This window comes from Sorghum bicolor, chromosome 1 (genome assembly GCF_000003195.3).
Source record: "Sorghum bicolor cultivar BTx623 chromosome 1, Sorghum_bicolor_NCBIv3, whole genome shotgun sequence".
NCBI lineage: Eukaryota > Viridiplantae > Streptophyta > Magnoliopsida > Poales > Poaceae > Sorghum > Sorghum bicolor.
In genome coordinates, this window is record NC_012870.2 from 69628429 (window position 1) to 69646802 (window position 18374).

Genomic DNA, 18374 nt, shown 5'->3' on the forward strand with positions numbered 1-18374 from the left:
TCAAAAATATGTTAAGCACACACTAATGCATTAACCTAAAATAAGTTTATTTTGGATGAATGTGTTTAGGAATTTGAGTGTGTTTATTTTGTGTATGGATGCTTATTTTGGAGTTTAAAAACCCTGGGTGAAAGTTTTTCCGAAAGACTTAAGGGGGGAAACCCTAATTTCAAAAACCTAGATTTACCCCCTTTTGTGTAATTCAAAAACCAAGCAAAATTTGAAGTTGAATCCAAAAGCAAAGTTGTAGATCTTGTCAAGATGTACAACTTTGGTGTTTTGAGTTTTTGAAGTTTCAAAGCAAAATTCAAAGTAATTTTGAAAATACAGATTTCCGGAAAATGTCCCCTTTTCTAAATTGAATCACAAATTCAAAATTTATTTGGAATTTTTAAAAGTGGTCAACATGAAAGTTGTAGAGCTTGAAAAGTTGAACAACTTTCATGTTGGAAGTTTTTCAAGTTGTTATGTAAAATCAAAAGTAATTTTGGAAACTCTGTTTTGTCCCAATTCAAAAATTTGGAATTGAGATTGAATTTCAAAACTGTTTTGGCAAAATCACTAGTTTCCACTCAGAATCAGTTTGGGACACCTAAATATGTTTTGTAGCTCACAAAATTTTGCACAAGTTTCTTTTTGGTGAAAATTTGACTTCTGTTCAAATTTTGGTTGTTTTTCGCTAAAGGACAGAAAGGGCTTTTGGGAAAGGAGGGGGATAAGCTCCAGCCCCTGTTCATGGCGGTGGACAACCGGGCGTTGATCGACGTTTGCCAGCGCGTGAGCGCCGTGTCACCTCGTCCCAGCACGCATCCGTCTCCGTGGCATCGAGTAGCAGCTGCTGGCGCCTCTGCTTGCTTCGTGGCGTTCCATCCTGAGCTTGCCGACCTTGTCTTGCCACCGGAGCACCGACGGGCAGCGACTCGTTCAACTCCAAATTCACCGCAGCGGTTGATCCTCATCCAAATTCACCTAAGCCATAAAGTGGTTACCTCCTTGTGCACCTTCCGAACCTATCCTTTCTGTCTCTCTCGCACCGCCGGCGACAGAGCGCCGCCGTGGGCACTTCATCGTGGCCAGGCCATCCCGTAAGGCTTTGAGTCGAGGTGAGGGGCGTTGGAGCTTCATCTTAATGTCCTTCAACTCATGCTCTCTCTCTTTTCCTTTGGGCGCGAGCAGGATCACCGGAACGACGCCTTTGAGCTCGGAGCGTCCGCCCGACGGCACCGCCCCCGTCGCCCAAAGCTTCGGTTAACTCCCCGGGTCTCGCAATGTGAGCACCGTGCTCCTCTATCTACCCCGAACCTCCCTGTCTATTTCGTTTGCTCTCTACCGGGCCCTAGTGGCCGGCCAACAGTCGGCCATGGCGGCCGCCCGCTCTTCTCGTGACCGAGGTGGTAGAGATAGGGTAGAGTGCGGTTAGAAGGTGCCAACGGGGTCGCTAATTCGAGGCGAAGCTGATGCGCGCGCGTGCGGGGGTCGAAGGCCTCGCTACCGGCCGTTGGAGCGGCGGCAGCGTTGCCGTGCGCGTTGAAGAAGGAACTGACGGGTGGGGTATCCCCGTCAGTGTCTTGCAGAGAGAGGGGAGTGGGCAGGTGCAGCGCGCGGGCCAACTTGGGCCGTGTCCAGGCAGGCCGATCTGCGGGCCGCTTTGGGCCGGGTCCAAGCAGGCCGACAGTGAAGCAGTGCTGTTTTTCTTTTTTCTTTTATGCAGATTTTGTGTTATATTTGAAATTGTGTAGTAAATTTTGTGCTGGTTCAAAAATCATGGAAATATTTGTGTGGGTTCCAGATGATGTAAAGAGTGTAGGAAAAATATTAAATTTTGTTTTATGATAGTTTGTATATATCTTTAAATTGCCTTTGTTTATTAATGAATAAACCTTCCATGATTTTTAGTAAATTATGGGTATATCCAAAAATCATGAAATTTAATATGTGAGCTTGTGTTAATGTTATTTAACTTCATGATTAATTTCAGCTCTGTTTGATAAAATATGCTCTGTCTATTAATAAAGTTATTTAAAATGCTTATAAAAGAAATAGAAATAATTAATCCCTTTAGGGTTTGAGTGATATTTTGGATTGTTTGACAACCATGGTTACTTAGCATAATATGCTCCCTGGTTATGATTTATTTTCATATAAATAATCTTTATGATATGATAGATTCACTTTATTGCTTAATAAAGATGATAAAACTTGTTTAGAAATAATCCATGTTTTTGGGTAGCTAAGTTAGTTGTTTCTATACCGTGAAGGTAAATTGTACTCGAGATAATCATAGTTTGTTGTTTTTATCCAAGACCATGTAATTTGTCTTTATCATACCTTGAATATATCATAATCATGCATATGCACTTTTACGTATAGAGTACGCTCCGGAAGAATCTGATCCCCAGTGGGTTTCTTCCGAGTTTGTGGATCCTTCGAGAGTAGTTGAGTTGCCGAACGTCCCTTCCGATCAAGGCAAGCCCCGGACGTTAAACCCTATCCTTGTATTTTCATAAAGTTATTTATATCACTTGAGTTAATATGATGCATTAGGTGAATAGGAGTTGAGTGAATCCTATTTGCTGCATTATCTACCTTGATGATTTCAATATTAACCTTGATACCTGCTTTATGAAAATGCTTAGTATGCTTAGCCATGCTTATTAGATAAGTTTTCAAATGAGAAAGTTTGAAGGGTTGTTGTGGAATACTTTTATGGTTAATGATGTTTAACTTGAGACCGGTTGGTGGACTTGCTTTAAGAATGGAGTCTTAAAGTAGTGTCTCCAACTGTGTCGATTAAGGACCGTACCGTTGTTGGCCTGTTGTGATTGAGACCTTTGAGTACAGCCCACATGCGCTGGTAAGCCTTACCTATAGCTATTCCGATACTTGAGAACGGCTAACCGCGTACTGGGAGTGGAGAGATGGCGAGAGTAGCGTGTACCCACCTTACGGATCTGAGATGACCGGGAAACATCTAGATTGGCTGTAGGATGGTGGTGTACTGTACTCTCGGGTGACGCTGGACCCGTTCTTGTATGGGAGGATCTATAGAAAAGGTTGACATATGCAAGATTAAGTTCTACATATGTCGTGTGGTACTGAATCCCCAGCTGGGTTTAATCGATTCGAATCGCCGTGTTTCCTCGGATATGGAGCCTCAATCCTCGTACCATCATCGTAGTAATAAGTGAATCTTTGGTATAAGAAAGAGATGATTTGCTTATGAAAGTTGGATAATGGTCTTGGCTAGTTATAAGTGATAATCTTGAGTTAAAACTTGAAAGTAGGCTTTAATCTTAGTAAGCTTTTATGCAAAAGAAATATTTGATTTTGTTAAAGCTTTACCTTGAATTCCCATAGCCTGCATACTTGAGTTTTCACCTCTTTTAAAGTCGGTTAAGTCTTGTTGAGTACTTTCGTACTCAGGGTTTCTTAACCCATGTTGCAGGTGAGTCTTTTGATAAACCTTTTGATGGTCATGGTTACTTTACTCTTGTGGAGGAGAGTGACGATGAGGATTCTGATGTGTGACCTTGGGCAAGTAAAACTGGTTGTGTGATCTATGGTTTATGTAATATAAAGTTCCGAAGCTTTATGTATCAAATACTTATGGTTTGTAAACTATGAACTTCAGTTTCAAACTATGTTATGTAACCTTTCCGCTTTTACTCTGATTTCTCTTATCTATGAAATGTTGTAATACTGTGATGCTTGATGAGGGAATTCCTGAAAAGAATATTACGTGGATGATTCGGGTTTCCCGAGGACACCCGACAGACTCCTTGATTCATTTGGAACTCGTGCACGCCGATCAGAAGTCTTTGGGACAATGATGTGTGCATGTGGGCCACTTAATTCAGGAGGTTCTGCCACAGCTGGTATCAGAGCAGGTTTCCCTTAGAAAGTATAGCAGTATTCGATTTTAAAAACTTCAAAAGCTTTTGAGTCAAACTAAATTTCAAATTAGTTTGAGTCCAAATTGCTTCTAAGCTTGTCTTCTGCTTCTAACTTGTCTCAGTTCATTCTTTAGACTTATCCTTCTATCTAAATGGATATGTTCTTAGTATAATTATGGTGATATTTATATACAAGGAACGATGCTTATGATATTATAATATTGCCCTATTTACGAAAAGAACGTTTATGCACTTTTATATCAAGTGACTAATTTAAAGTTAATTACTTGTTTGATGTATGCTTTGTTCGTAAGTACGCTTCATGCATCATTAATGATAACATGTAATTAACTTTCCTCCTTAAAGTTGTTAATAACTAGGGGTAATATGTCCATCTAATTGTAAAACTCTATCCTTTAACCTTGGAACATATATATAGTTCTAATATTCAAAATAAAAATATTTTGGCAGATGGCACGTACCCGCCTAACCGCTCGCAAGTCAACCGGAGGTCGTGTTCCCAGGCACCAGCTGGCACCAAGGGATCCGCCACCCTCCGATAGTAGCGACAGCAGCACTGACAACTCCAGCGACGGAAATGGGAGTGACACCAGCGGAGGTCCTCCTTCGCCAAGGACCTACAGGCTTATGAAGAATGATCTGCGCCTGATGCTCACTGACAACATCAATATGGAGGTTCAGCTGTACCATATGGCAGGGTATGTGGTCACTCTTGAGGCTTATGCCAACACCCTCCATGAGGAAGTACACCAGCTGCAGGATGCCCTCAATCCACCCGAGGCTCCTGAAGCAGCAGAGGAAGGACCAGTTGTCATCCAAGTGGATAGTGATACTTCTGAGGATGAAGCAGAGGAGCCAGGAACCCCCACTCCAGATGAGGGTGTTACCACCAGTGACTCGGAGATGGATGACGACTAGGTGTTGAGAAGGCAAGAAGTATGACCGAGTGTGATCTTCTGACTTTGTAACTTAGTTAGTCAGAAAACCTCTAGTATGGGAAGTGTGTAAGATAGTGGTTTCAAGTAGTCCTGCCCGGGAGCGGACTTGTATGATAAATAAGATGAACTGTTTGTGCTATGTAAGCCATGATGTATGATGGTTAAGTATGCATGTTAATTAAAGTGTGATGTGTTTTTAAACAGATGTCTGCTAACAACCATGGAGCTAGTTCTTCCCAGGGTGGGGATGATTTTCCTAATGCACCACCAGTTCCACCCTCTTTGGCTGATGCAATTGCAGCATTGGTCAATGCAACAACTCTATTAGCACAAAATCAGAATGCTGGTCAGCGTGGCCGTGGTCGCCATAACAGAGAAGAAACCACATATGTTGACTTCACAGATACTCGTCCCCCAGTATTCACAAAAGCTGATGAACCTCTTGAAGCTGAGGATTGGCTTCGCACTATGGAGCAAAAGTTCAGTCTCATCAACTGTACTGAAACTCAGAAGCCAGCTTTTGCCGCTCAGCAGTTAAGAGGAGCAGCAGGAGTTTGGTGGGAAAACTTACTGGCTGTTCAACCAGCCCGCCACCGAATCACTTGGGGAGAATTCAAGGAAGCCTTCAGGGCTCATTACATTCCCAAGGGAGTTATGAAAATGAAGCTCGAAGAGTTCTTAGCTCTCCGTCAGGGGGATGACTCAGTTATACAGTATATTGGAAAGTTTAATCATCTGTCCCAATATGCAATTGAGCAAGTCAATACTGATGAAAAGAAGAAGGATTGTTTCATGAGAGGCTTGAATACAAAGCTTCAGCTGATGATGGCATCGTGTGGCAATATATCTTATCATGAGGCAGTGAACATTGCTATCTCCAGTGAAGAAAAGAACCGCAAACATAAGGAGGCTAAGAAGAAGAAGGGGTTTGTCTCAGGGTCTGGATCATCTGGCGGCAACAAGAAGCGTCAGAGGCTTGTATATCATCCAGCTCAACAGTTCCGACCATCTTATCGTCCTCCTTATCAGCCACCTCAGCAGCAGAATATGCAGAGGAATTTTGCAAGGCCGACAATGCCATTCAATGTTCAACGTCAGCCAAATGTTCCTGCCATTCGTCCGCCAATGCCACAAGCTGCAAACAACCCTTGTTACAATTGTGGGAAGAGTGGACATTTTTCTCGTGAATGTCCATATCCAAGGCAAAATATTCCAAATGCCAATGCACCAAGACCAGTTGGAAATCAGCAAGCAAATCCCAACAAAGGTAATGTCCAGAATCAGCAGAAGGGTAAGGGTACTCAGAAAACAGGAAGGGTTTTCCATACTCAAGTTGAAGCTATACCTGAGGGAGAGCCAGTGATGCTTGGTATGTTCCCTGTTGCCCAACACCCAGCACTTACACTTTTTGATTCTGGAGCATCACATACTTTCATGAATAGAGCATTTGCGGAAAAGTATAATATACCTATTGGTGCAACCAAAGATGAGTTCTTTATACAGTCACCTGGGGGTCGACTATGCACTAAAGAAATGGTACATCAGGTACCAATAGACTTGGGTGGATATATATTTCCAACATCCATGATAGTGTTAAAAGATCCGAGTATAGATGTGATCTTGGGTATGAACTGGATGAGTCAGAGAGGTGCAGTTATAGACACCTTAAATAGAACTATCAAGGTCAACTTACCTAATAGCAAATCTCAACTTCTTATCCATCTTCCTACCCTTAAGAGAGCAGTTGAGCAAGTATGTGCTACCTCTGTTAAGGAAATCAAGGATATTCCAGTGGTCTGTGAGTTTCCTGATGTGTTTCCAGAAGATTTACCTGGTCTGCCACCGGATCGTGATGTGGAGTTTGAAATAGAGCTCAAGCCAGGGACAGCACCAATATCTAGAAGAGCTTATAGAATGCCACCAAAAGAGTTAGCAGAATTGAAAACTCAGTTGCAAGAATTGATGGATAAAGGTTTTATTCGACCTAGTTCATCACCATGGGGTTGTCCGGCAATCTTTGTGAAGAAAAAGGACCATACCTTGAGGCTATGTGTAGACTATCGTCCTTTGAATGAGGTAACAATCAAGAATAAGTATCCTTTGCCCCGTATTGATCTTCTCTTTGATCAATTAACTGGTGCTAAGGTATTTTCAAAGATAGACTTGAGATCTGGGTATCATCAAATCAAGATCAAGCCAAAAGATGTTCCGAAAACAGCATTCACTACCCGATATGGTCTGTATGAATATCTGGTTATGTCTTTTGGTCTGACAAATGCCCCAGCACATTTTATGTATTTGATGAATTCAGTGTTCATGCCAGAGTTAGATAAGTTCGTGGTGGTATTCATTGATGACATTCTCATCTATTCCAAAACTAAAGAAGAGCATGAAGAGCATCTCAGGATAGTGTTAACTCGCCTGAGAGAACATCAGTTGTATGCTAAGTTTAGTAAGTGTGAATTCTGGATAGATGAAGTTCAATTTTTGGGCCATGTCTTGTCAGCTGAAGGTGTTGCAGTAGATCCAAGCAAAGTTCAAGAAGTTCTTGACTGGAAGTCACCAACTTCAGTACATCAAGTTCGGAGTTTCTTAGGATTAGCGGGGTATTATCGCAGGTTTATCCCTGACTTCTCCAAGATCTCTAAACCAATGACAACACTGCTGAAGAATGATACCAAGTTTGTGTGGTCATCCGAGTGTGAAGAAGCTTTTCGGACTTTGAAAAAGTTGTTGACCACTGCACCAGTGTTAGCTCAACCTGATATTGAAAAATCTTTTGATGTGTATTGTGATGCTTCAGGCAAAGGCATTGGGTGTGTACTAATGCAAGAAGGCAGAGTCATTGCATATGCTTCACGACAACTTAAACGTCATGAAGAGCATTATCCAACCCATGATTTAGAGTTGGCAGCTGTAGTCCATGCTCTGAAGATCTGGCGACATTATCTATTGGGCAATACTTGTCACATATATACTGATCATAAGAGTTTGAAATACATCTTTACTCAGTCAGAGTTGAATATGCGTCAGAGAAGATGGTTAGAACTAATAAAAGATTATGATATTGAAGTACACTATCACCCAGGCAAGGCCAATGTAGTGGCAGATGCTCTCAGTCGAAAGAGTCATTGCAATTGTCTGGAAGTTAAGCCGATAAACCTTACCTTGTGTTATGAATTTGAGAAGTTAAGTCTTGAAATGATTCCACAAGGAAGTTTGACAAATATGGCAGTTCAGTCATCTATCAAAGATCAGATTATTACAGCCCAGCAAGAAAATAAGGGTATAATCTTTTTGAAAAGAAAGGTTCAGTCTGAACCAAATTCCAAGTTCAGGATAGATGAAGCTGGAGTAGTTTGGTTCAAGGATCGTTTAGTAGTTCCAAAGGTCCCTGAACTTAGAAAACAAATTCTTGATGAAGCTCATGCAACAAGACTTTCAATCCATCCAGGCAGTAGTAAGATGTATCATGATTTGAAACAAAGATTCTGGTGGACTAAGATGAAGCTTGAAATTGCTAGTTATGTGGCTAGATGCGATACTTGTCAAAAAGTAAAAGCAGTTCATCTTAGGTCTGCTGGAGAATTGCAACCGTTGCCAATTCCATCTTGGAAATGGGATGACATTAGTATGGACTTCATAGTGGGTCTACCCAGAACATCGAGAGGGTTTGATTCCATATGGGTCATTGTTGATCGTCTGACCAAATCGGCTCATTTCATTCCAGTAAGAAAGGATTATCGAGCTTCTGACTATGCTAAGATATACTTTAACAGAATTGTGAGTCTACATGGTGTTCCAAAGACTATTGTATCTGATAGAGGGACACAATTTGTGAATGCTTTCTGGAAGCATCTGCATAAGTCCTTGGGTACCAAACTTCTACATAGTACAGCTTATCATCCACAGACTGGAGGTCAGACTGAAAGAGTCAATCAGATCTTAGAAGATATGTTAAGGTCTTGTGTGCTCAGTTATTCAGAGAAGTGGCACGAATGTTTGCCTTTAGCAGAATTCTCTTATAATAATAGTTATCAAGAGAGCATTAAGATGGCACCATTCGAAGCTCTGTATGGCAGAAGGTGTAGGACACCTTTGAATTGGTCAGAACCTGGAGAACATAGTCTCTTCGGGGTTGACTTAGTCAAAGAAACCGAAGAAAAAGTCAGGCTCATTCGAGAGAACATGAAGGTAGCACAGTCCAGGCAAAAGAGTTATGCTGATAAGAGACGTCGATCTCTTAGCTTTGAGGTTGGTGATTATGTATACCTCAAAGTGTCACCTATGAAAGGAGTCACTCGTTTTGGAGTAAAAGGAAAGTTGGCACCTCGATATATAGGTCCATATCAAATCCTTGAAAGATGTGGGAAGGTGGCATATCGTCTAGATTTACCACCACAGTTGTTATCAGTTCACAATGTGTTCCATGTCTCTCAGTTAAAGAAATGTCTTAGAGTGCCTGATCATATCATTCATGTTGAAGAAATTGAGTTAAAGCCTGATCTGACATATTCAGAGTATCCTATCAAGATTCTGGATCAAAAAGATCGAGTCACTCGCAGAAGAACTATCAAATATTACAAGGTGCAATGGAATCAACATACTGAAGATGAAGCCACGTGGGAATCCGAAGAGTTTCTCTTAGGAAGTTTTCCTGAGTTTCTTTCTTCTGTCTTATCCTTGTAATCTGTAGTGTAATAATCTATCCCTGTTTTTGTAAAGGTTGGTTTTGGAAGTGCTTGACAAACTTCCTTTTCCATTAGTTAGACTTTAAGGTAAATCTCGGGACGAGATTTCTTTAAGGGGGAAAGAGCTGTAACACTCTCGTGTTAAGCGAACTAAAAATGGGACATGTCATCATGAGCATTGCATCAAAAATATGTTAAGCACACACTAATGCATTAACCTAAAATAAGTTTATTTTGGATGAATGTGTTTAGGAATTTGAGTGTGTTTATTTTGTGTATGGATGCTTATTTTGGAGTTTAAAAACCCTGGGTGAAAGTTTTTCCGAAAGACTTAAGGGGGGAAACCCTAATTTCAAAAACCTAGATTTACCCCCTTTTGTGTAATTCAAAAACCAAGCAAAATTTGAAGTTGAATCCAAAAGCAAAGTTGTAGATCTTGTCAAGATGTACAACTTTGGTGTTTTGAGTTTTTGAAGTTTCAAAGCAAAATTCAAAGTAATTTTGAAAATACAGATTTCCGGAAAATGTCCCCTTTTCTAAATTGAATCACAAATTCAAAATTTATTTGGAATTTTTAAAAGTGGTCAACATGAAAGTTGTAGAGCTTGAAAAGTTGAACAACTTTCATGTTGGAAGTTTTTCAAGTTGTTATGTAAAATCAAAAGTAATTTTGGAAACTCTGTTTTGTCCCAATTCAAAAATTTGGAATTGAGATTGAATTTCAAAACTGTTTTGGCAAAATCACTAGTTTCCACTCAGAATCAGTTTGGGACACCTAAATATGTTTTGTAGCTCACAAAATTTTGCACAAGTTTCTTTTTGGTGAAAATTTGACTTCTGTTCAAATTTTGGTTGTTTTTCGCTAAAGGACAGAAAGGGCTTTTGGGAAAGGAGGGGGATAAGCTCCAGCCCCTGTTCATGGCGGTGGACAACCGGGCGTTGATCGACGTTTGCCAGCGCGTGAGCGCCGTGTCACCTCGTCCCAGCACGCATCCGTCTCCGTGGCATCGAGTAGCAGCTGCTGGCGCCTCTGCTTGCTTCGTGGCGTTCCATCCTGAGCTTGCCGACCTTGTCTTGCCACCGGAGCACCGACGGGCAGCGACTCGTTCAACTCCAAATTCACCGCAGCGGTTGATCCTCATCCAAATTCACCTAAGCCATAAAGTGGTTACCTCCTTGTGCACCTTCCGAACCTATCCTTTCTGTCTCTCTCGCACCAGGGCGCCGGAGTTCGTCGTCTTTCTCTCCGCCGGCGACAGAGCGCCGCCGTGGGCACTTCATCGTGGCCAGGCCATCCCGTAAGGCTTTGAGTCGAGGTGAGGGGCGTTGGAGCTTCATCTTAATGTCCTTCAACTCATGCTCTCTCTCTTTTCCTTTGGGCGCGAGCAGGATCACCGGAACGACGCCTTTGAGCTCGGAGCGTCCGCCCGACGGCACCGCCCCCGTCGCCCAAAACTTCGGTTAACTCCCCGGGTCTCGCAATGTGAGCACCGTGCTCCTCTATCTACCCCGAACCTCCCTGTCTATTTCGTTTGCTCTCTACCGGGCCCTAGTGGCCGGCCAACAGTCGGCCATGGCGGCCGCCCGCTCTTCTCGTGACCGAGGTGGTAGAGATAGGGTAGAGTGCGGTTAGAAGGTGCCAACGGGGTCGCTAATTCGAGGCGAAGCTGATGCGCGCGCGTGCGGGGGTCGAAGGCCTCGCTACCGGCCGTTGGAGCGGCGGCAGCGTTGCCGTGCGCGTTGAAGAAGGAACTGACGGGTGGGGTATCCCCGTCAGTGTCTTGCAGAGAGAGGGGAGTGGGCAGGTGCAGCGCGCGGGCCAACTTGGGCCGTGTCCAGGCAGGCCGATCTGCGGGCCGCTTTGGGCCGGGTCCAAGCAGGCCGACAGTGAAGCAGTGCTGTTTTTCTTTTTTCTTTTATGCAGATTTTGTGTTATATTTGAAATTGTGTAGTAAATTTTGTGCTGGTTCAAAAATCATGGAAATATTTGTGTGGGTTCCAGATGATGTAAAGAGTGTAGGAAAAATATTAAATTTTGTTTTATGATAGTTTGTATATATCTTTAAATTGCCTTTGTTTATTAATGAATAAACCTTCCATGATTTTTAGTAAATTATGGGTATATCCAAAAATCATGAAATTTAATATGTGAGCTTGTGTTAATGTTATTTAACTTCATGATTAATTTCAGCTCTGTTTGATAAAATATGCTCTGTCTATTAATAAAGTTATTTAAAATGCTTATAAAAGAAATAGAAATAATTAATCCCTTTAGGGTTTGAGTGATATTTTGGATTGTTTGACAACCATGGTTACTTAGCATAATATGCTCCCTGGTTATGATTTATTTTCATATAAATAATCTTTATGATATGATAGATTCACTTTATTGCTTAATAAAGATGATAAAACTTGTTTAGAAATAATCCATGTTTTTGGGTAGCTAAGTTAGTTGTTTCTATACCGTGAAGGTAAATTGTACTCGAGATAATCATAGTTTGTTGTTTTTATCCAAGACCATGTAATTTGTCTTTATCATACCTTGAATATATCATAATCATGCATATGCACTTTTACGTATAGAGTACGCTCCGGAAGAATCTGATCCCCAGTGGGTTTCTTCCGAGTTTGTGGATCCTTCGAGAGTAGTTGAGTTGCCGAACGTCCCTTCCGATCAAGGCAAGCCCCGGACATTAAACCCTATCCTTGTATTTTCATAAAGTTATTTATATCACTTGAGTTAATATGATGCATTAGGTGAATAGGAGTTGAGTGAATCCTATTTGCTGCATTATCTACCTTGATGATTTCAATATTAACCTTGATACCTGCTTTATGAAAATGCTTAGTATGCTTAGCCATGCTTATTAGATAAGTTTTCAAATGAGAAAGTTTGAAGGGTTGTTGTGGAATACTTTTATGGTTAATGATGTTTAACTTGAGACCGGTTGGTGGACTTGCTTTAAGAATGGAGTCTTAAAGTAGTGTCTCCAACTGTGTCGATTAAGGACCGTACCGTTGTTGGCCTGTTGTGATTGAGACCTTTGAGTACAGCCCACATGCGCTGGTAAGCCTTACCTATAGCTATTCCGATACTTGAGAACGGCTAACCGCGTACTGGGAGTGGAGAGATGGCGAGAGTAGCGTGTACCCACCTTACGGATCTGAGATGACCGGGAAACATCTAGATTGGCTGTAGGATGGTGGTGTACTGTACTCTCGGGTGACGCTGGACCCGTTCTTGTTTGGGAGGATCTATAGAAAAGGTTGACATATGCAAGATTAAGTTCTACATATGTCGTGTGGTACTGAATCCCCAGCTGGGTTTAATCGATTCGAATCGCCGTGTTTCCTCGGATATGGAGCCTCAATCCTCGTACCATCATCGTAGTAATAAGTGAATCTTTGGTATAAGAAAGAGATGATTTGCTTATGAAAGTTGGATAATGGTCTTGGCTAGTTATAAGTGATAATCTTGAGTTAAAACTTGAAAGTAGGCTTTAATCTTAGTAAGCTTTTATGCAAAAGAAATATTTGATTTTGTTAAAGCTTTACCTTGAATTCCCATAGCCTGCATACTTGAGTTTTCACCTCTTTTAAAGTCGGTTAAGTCTTGTTGAGTACTTTCGTACTCAGGGTTTCTTAACCCATGTTGCAGGTGAGTCTTTTGATAAACCTTTTGATGGTCATGGTTACTTTACTCTTGTGGAGGAGAGTGACGATGAGGATTCTGATGTGTGACCTTGGGCAAGTAAAACTGGTTGTGTGATCTATGGTTTATGTAATATAAAGTTCCGAAGCTTTATGTATCAAATACTTATGGTTTGTAAACTATGAACTTCAGTTTCAAACTATGTTATGTAACCTTTCCGCTTTTACTCTGATTTCTCTTATCTATGAAATGTTGTAATACTGTGATGCTTGATGAGGGAATTCCTGAAAAGAATATTACGTGGATGATTCGGGTTTCCCGAGGACACCCGACAGACTCCTTGATTCATTTGGAACTCGTGCACGCCGATCAGAAGTCTTTGGGACAATGATGTGTGCATGTGGGCCACTTAATTCAGGAGGTTCTGCCACAAAAGATCTTTTAAAGATGTAATTGATGCACGATGGATCTATTAGATGTGGTATTTTTTATTTTATATTTAATTTAAGGACAGATTTTGATATAAAGATCTTTTTAAAGATGTAATTGATGCACGAATAGATCTATTAGATGTGGTATTTTATATTTAACTTATATATGACAAAATTTAATGTTTCACAGAATTGGTTGTCTTTTTTCTTGAGGAGAGGTTCCTTTAGATGTTTGTTAAAAAGCTAGTTCTACAACTACGAGGCATCAATAGGCCAATTCTCATCATTTCAAGCTAACGGGCCTGCTCTGTCTGGTACACCGCCATCATCAACAGCTAATATGTGGATTTCAGTTTTATCTTTGATCTTACAACATCGCTGATGGTGATACATGAACAATAAGCAATAAGGCGTTGTAACAAGACCACTTGCCTTTCACTTTTCAGTTCACCTGTTGTCATCCATCGTCCAACAAAATAAGTCTTGACACGTTCGCTTTCTACCGTACAGTGTTAGGAGTATAACACAAAAGAAAAAGGAAAAAGAAAAACATAATGGTCGACCACAGTGGGAGTCGAACCCACGACCTTCTGATCCGAAGTCAGACGCGCTAATCCACTGCGCTATGCGGTCGCTGATGCTATTGCTTTCTTCTGGATCTATATAAATGAATACAGCGTAACATTCTGCCGGAAGCAAAGAAGAGAGAACGATTCCACACGCACGTGCGGAATCTGCGGGCGACAAGCCACAGCGGCAGGAAGAATCGCATTCGATTCGGCAGCTGCGGGGCCCAACCGCCTCCACGCGCCTCCCTCCCTCACCCCCCTCGCTTCGCCACCACTCTTCTCCCCCTCCGCCTCCGGCGAGAGGGCGCGCCCCGCCCCGCCCACCCCGGCCATGAAGCAGCTGCACCGGCAGGCCAGCATGAGCAAGCAGCACCGCCCGCACCACCACCGCGCCTCCCTCTCCCGCACCCTCGCTTCCTACCTCCTCCGCGAGCAGCGCCTCCTCTTCGTCCTCCTCGGCTTCCTCCTCGCCTCCTCCTTCTTCTTCCTCTACCCGTCGTCCGTCAACCCGCATTCCGCCGCCAGAGCCGGATCCTCCTCCGCCACCAGTTTCGCCGCCGCCGTCGCCAGGAAAATCCCCCGCGGCGGCGTGGTCTCCTCCGCCGCCGCGCGCCGCCTCCCCGTCGGCGTCCGGAAGCGCTCCCTGCGCGTCGTCGTCACCGGCGGCGCGGGTTTTGTTGGCAGCCACCTCGTCGATAAGCTCCTTGCCCGCGGGGACAGCGTCATCGTCGTCGACAACTTCTTCACGGGCCGCAAGGACAACCTCGCGCACCACCTCGACAACCCGCGATTCGAGCTCATCCGCCACGACGTCGTCGAACCCATTCTCCTAGAGGTCGACCAGATCTACCACCTCGCCTGCCCCGCGTCCCCCGTGCACTACAAATTCAACCCCATCAAGACCATCATATCCTTTCCGCTCCCTTGTGCCGCGCATATTTTTTCCACGTCCTCACAGGAATTGGATTCAATATATTTGTCTTTATTTATTTATGGACACGGATACGACTTCTTGAATGTCAGTTCTATTCTATGATGCACATTTCACATGAGTTGAAGGTGGGCGTGGGGGTGGATTTGTAGTTTTGTGCCAAATGAGTTGAAGGTGGGCATAGGGGTAGGGGTGGATTTGTAGTTTTGTGACCGCGTGGGGAAGAAGTGCCTGTATTTAGATCTGTTTGTTTTGTCTGCTTTTTCTCCAATTGTTTCCTTAACCAACTATGTACAAGACAAATGTCATGGGGACCTTGAACATGCTTGGACTGGCAAAGAGGGTCGGGGCCCGGTTCTTGCTGACTAGTACCAGTGAAGTGTATGGCGATCCTCTTGAGCATCCACAGAAGGAGAGCTACTGGGGCCATGTCAATCCCATAGGTGTGCTAATTTTGTCATAGATTAGGAGTATGACACATTTGAGTCTCTCCAATCCAATGCGTTCTGATATACCTCGCTATGTTATAATTGTACAGGTGTTAGGAGCTGTTATGATGAGGGGAAGAGAACAGCTGAAACTCTTACCATGGATTACCACCGTGGTGCTGGTGTCGAGGTAAAGCTTCAGTTTCTGATATGGATCCAAGTCTAACAAAGGCTATCTTGTTAGCAATGTGACCTTTAGAAACTACTTATTACATGTCAGTATTTAATAAGCTCTAAAACTGTTTAGGTGTCAGTATTTGGTAAGTTATGCAATTGAACCGGATGTAGTAATTGACTTTCAAATGGTATTCATGTGTTATTTCGAGTACTTATCATGCTCCAAATGTCAAATATTGAGCACGAGATCCATTCTCATTTATCTAGTAATTATTATTAAGTATACTAGGACACGGCTTTGTCGAAAAAATGAATATCATTATGATATGCAGTATTAACGTTTGTTCCCCCAAAAAATTGTCTATTGTTAAGTTTGAGAAAGATGTCTTTCGTGTTCGAGAAAAAAAGTATACTAGATAAACGAACAAGACATCTTTATAAATGGAGGGAAGTCGGAAAGGGACATTGCATTACACTAAACTGCTAATTAACCGAATCCCTTGGTTATTTGAACTTTGAATAGTTGATTGCTGGTTTTCATTTTGTCAAGATCTTACTACAGCCTTTGTTAATATGCTGCAATGCTGCTTATGAGTTGTATGTGTGCTTTATCTGTGATTCTCTTCTTTAAGAGCAAACTTTGACATAAGACTGCTTCCCTCAGGTGAGAATTGCACGCATATTTAACACATATGGCCCTCGTATGTGTTTAGATGATGGCCGAGTTGTTAGCAACTTTGTTGCACAGGTTTGTCTCAATTTGTGACATTGGAGAAGAGGATTATCATTGAACTTCAGCACTGCTTAAAGTTGGCATTGCTTCATTTCTAGGCTTTGCGGAAACAACCAATGACAGTTTATGGTGATGGAAAACAGACTCGAAGTTTTCAATATGTTTCAGATCTGGTACTTATGCATGGTTTCTGTTTCTCTTTCTATATGCAGAAGTTTCAATTGTTTATTCTATACAACATTATATTCAGATAATGCATGCAAGTGTTCTTTATTTTCCTCGACCTTTGTTCTTCATAAACCAGTTTCTATTTTAAATTTTGTTTGCTGCAGAAAGTTCACGTTTGCCACATTCAGATCTGAAGAATTTACATATCTATAAATTTATAGGTTGATGGGTTGGTAACTCTAATGGAAAGCGACCATATTGGACCTTTCAACTTGGGGAATCCGGGTGAATTTACAATGCTGGAACTTGCACAGGTCTGACCTTGACACTGAAATTTGCTATTCATTCTTCTTTCAGAATACCACGGCTTCCTGTCTCCAATATCCCAACCAGGAATCACGATACTGATTTTTTTATTTATTTTTATTTATTATTTTTTGCGGCAGGTGGTAAAAGAAACGATTGACCCAGGTGCGTCTGTGGAGTTCAAACCCAACACTGCAGATGATCCACACATGAGAAAACCTGACATTTCTAAGGCCAAATCTCTTCTCAATTGGGAGCCCAAAGTTTCACTAAAACAAGGCCTGCCGCGTATGGTCTCGGACTTCCAGAAACGCATCATGGATGAGAATTGAGGAGCCCAAGCTACCAGTCTCAGAATACTGTATCATACTGACAGAGCTCTTTTTGGTGCCTTGAAGCCCTTGACAGAGCTCAGATGAAGGACTAATTGCCAAATTCCTCCGGGGCGAGTTATTTTTTGTGACAGGACCATCTGTTCTTTGGTTCCGGTTTCTTCGATACATAAAGTTCGCCATAGAATTACATGGTAGCCTTTCAGAGAACAGTGACAGGTCTACATAAATTTAGTCCCTCTTTCTAATGTTGTTTTTGAAAGAGTAAAGTTCATCACCGGTCTCTAAACTTGTAAAGTCCATCACCGGTCTCTAAACTTGTTCGGATGTGTCATTCCGGTCACTAAACTCGCAAAACGATCACTTAGGTATCTAAACTTATTTGGTTGTGTCATTCTAGTCCCTAAACATAGAAATCTACCATATAGATCTTCAAACTTGTTCAATTGTGTCATCCTGGTCTCTAAACTTGTTTTTAAGTCTCATCTGGATTAAAACAGGGTGAATCTAAAAACTCTATATAGAAAAATAACTCATAACTTTTTCATATGAACTTAAATGATGATAAATTTTATATTAAAATTATAGTTAGCAACGTGATCTACAACTTTATAGTTGAAAAAAAATTAAATTAAAATCTTTGGGGTCTCAAAATATTTATTGAAAGTTTTTAGATTTAGAAATTTAAATTTTGAACTAAATTTTGTGACACTAAACAACTTTAAATAAAAAAACTTTTCTACTACAAATTTGTAGATCACATTGAGAGCTACAACTTTAATATAAAATTTGTCTTCATTTAAGTTATTATGAATTATTTTTGGATATAGAGTTTTTAGATCGTTTTGTTTTGACCTAGATGAGACTCAAAATCAAGTTCAGGGACCAGGATGACATGTTAGGATGACACAATAAAACAAATTTGAGGACTTAGGGCTTGTTTACTTCTACCCAAAAACCCAAAATTTTCAAGATTCCCCATCACATCGAATCTTTAGACGCATGCATGAAGTATTAAATATAGACAAAAATAAAAACTAATTACACAGTTTGGTCGGAATTGACGAGATGAATCTTTTGAGCCTAGTTAATCCATGGTTAGAC

The 18374-nt window shown here is 41.7% G+C and overlaps 1 protein-coding gene and 1 non-coding gene across 2 annotated transcripts; one reads left to right on the forward strand and one right to left on the reverse strand.

Moving 5' to 3' along the window:
* On the reverse strand, positions 14186-14259 carry TRNAR-UCG. The gene has a single exon. It is a non-coding gene; the product is annotated as a tRNA-Arg (tRNA).
* Positions 14498-17680, forward strand: LOC8081464 (UDP-glucuronic acid decarboxylase 1). Its single transcript, XM_021464234.1, has 7 exons — positions 14498-15102; positions 15422-15569; positions 15665-15744; positions 16396-16479; positions 16563-16637; positions 16854-16946; positions 17079-17680. Exons 1-7 carry the CDS (start codon positions 14527-14529, stop codon positions 17268-17270), a joined length of 1248 nt encoding a protein of 415 aa, XP_021319909.1. The 5' UTR covers positions 14498-14526; the 3' UTR covers positions 17271-17680.

Coding starts and splice junctions, on each gene's coding strand:
- LOC8081464 (XM_021464234.1), top strand. CDS start 14,527: ATGAAGCAGCTGCACCGGCAGGCCAGCATGAGCAAGCAGCACCGCCCG. Junction 15,570..15,664: donor GGGCCATGTCAATCCCATAG/GTGTGCTAATTT, acceptor ATAATTGTACAG/GTGTTAGGAGCTGTTATGAT. Junction 16,480..16,562: donor TTAGCAACTTTGTTGCACAG/GTTTGTCTCAAT, acceptor CTTCATTTCTAG/GCTTTGCGGAAACAACCAAT.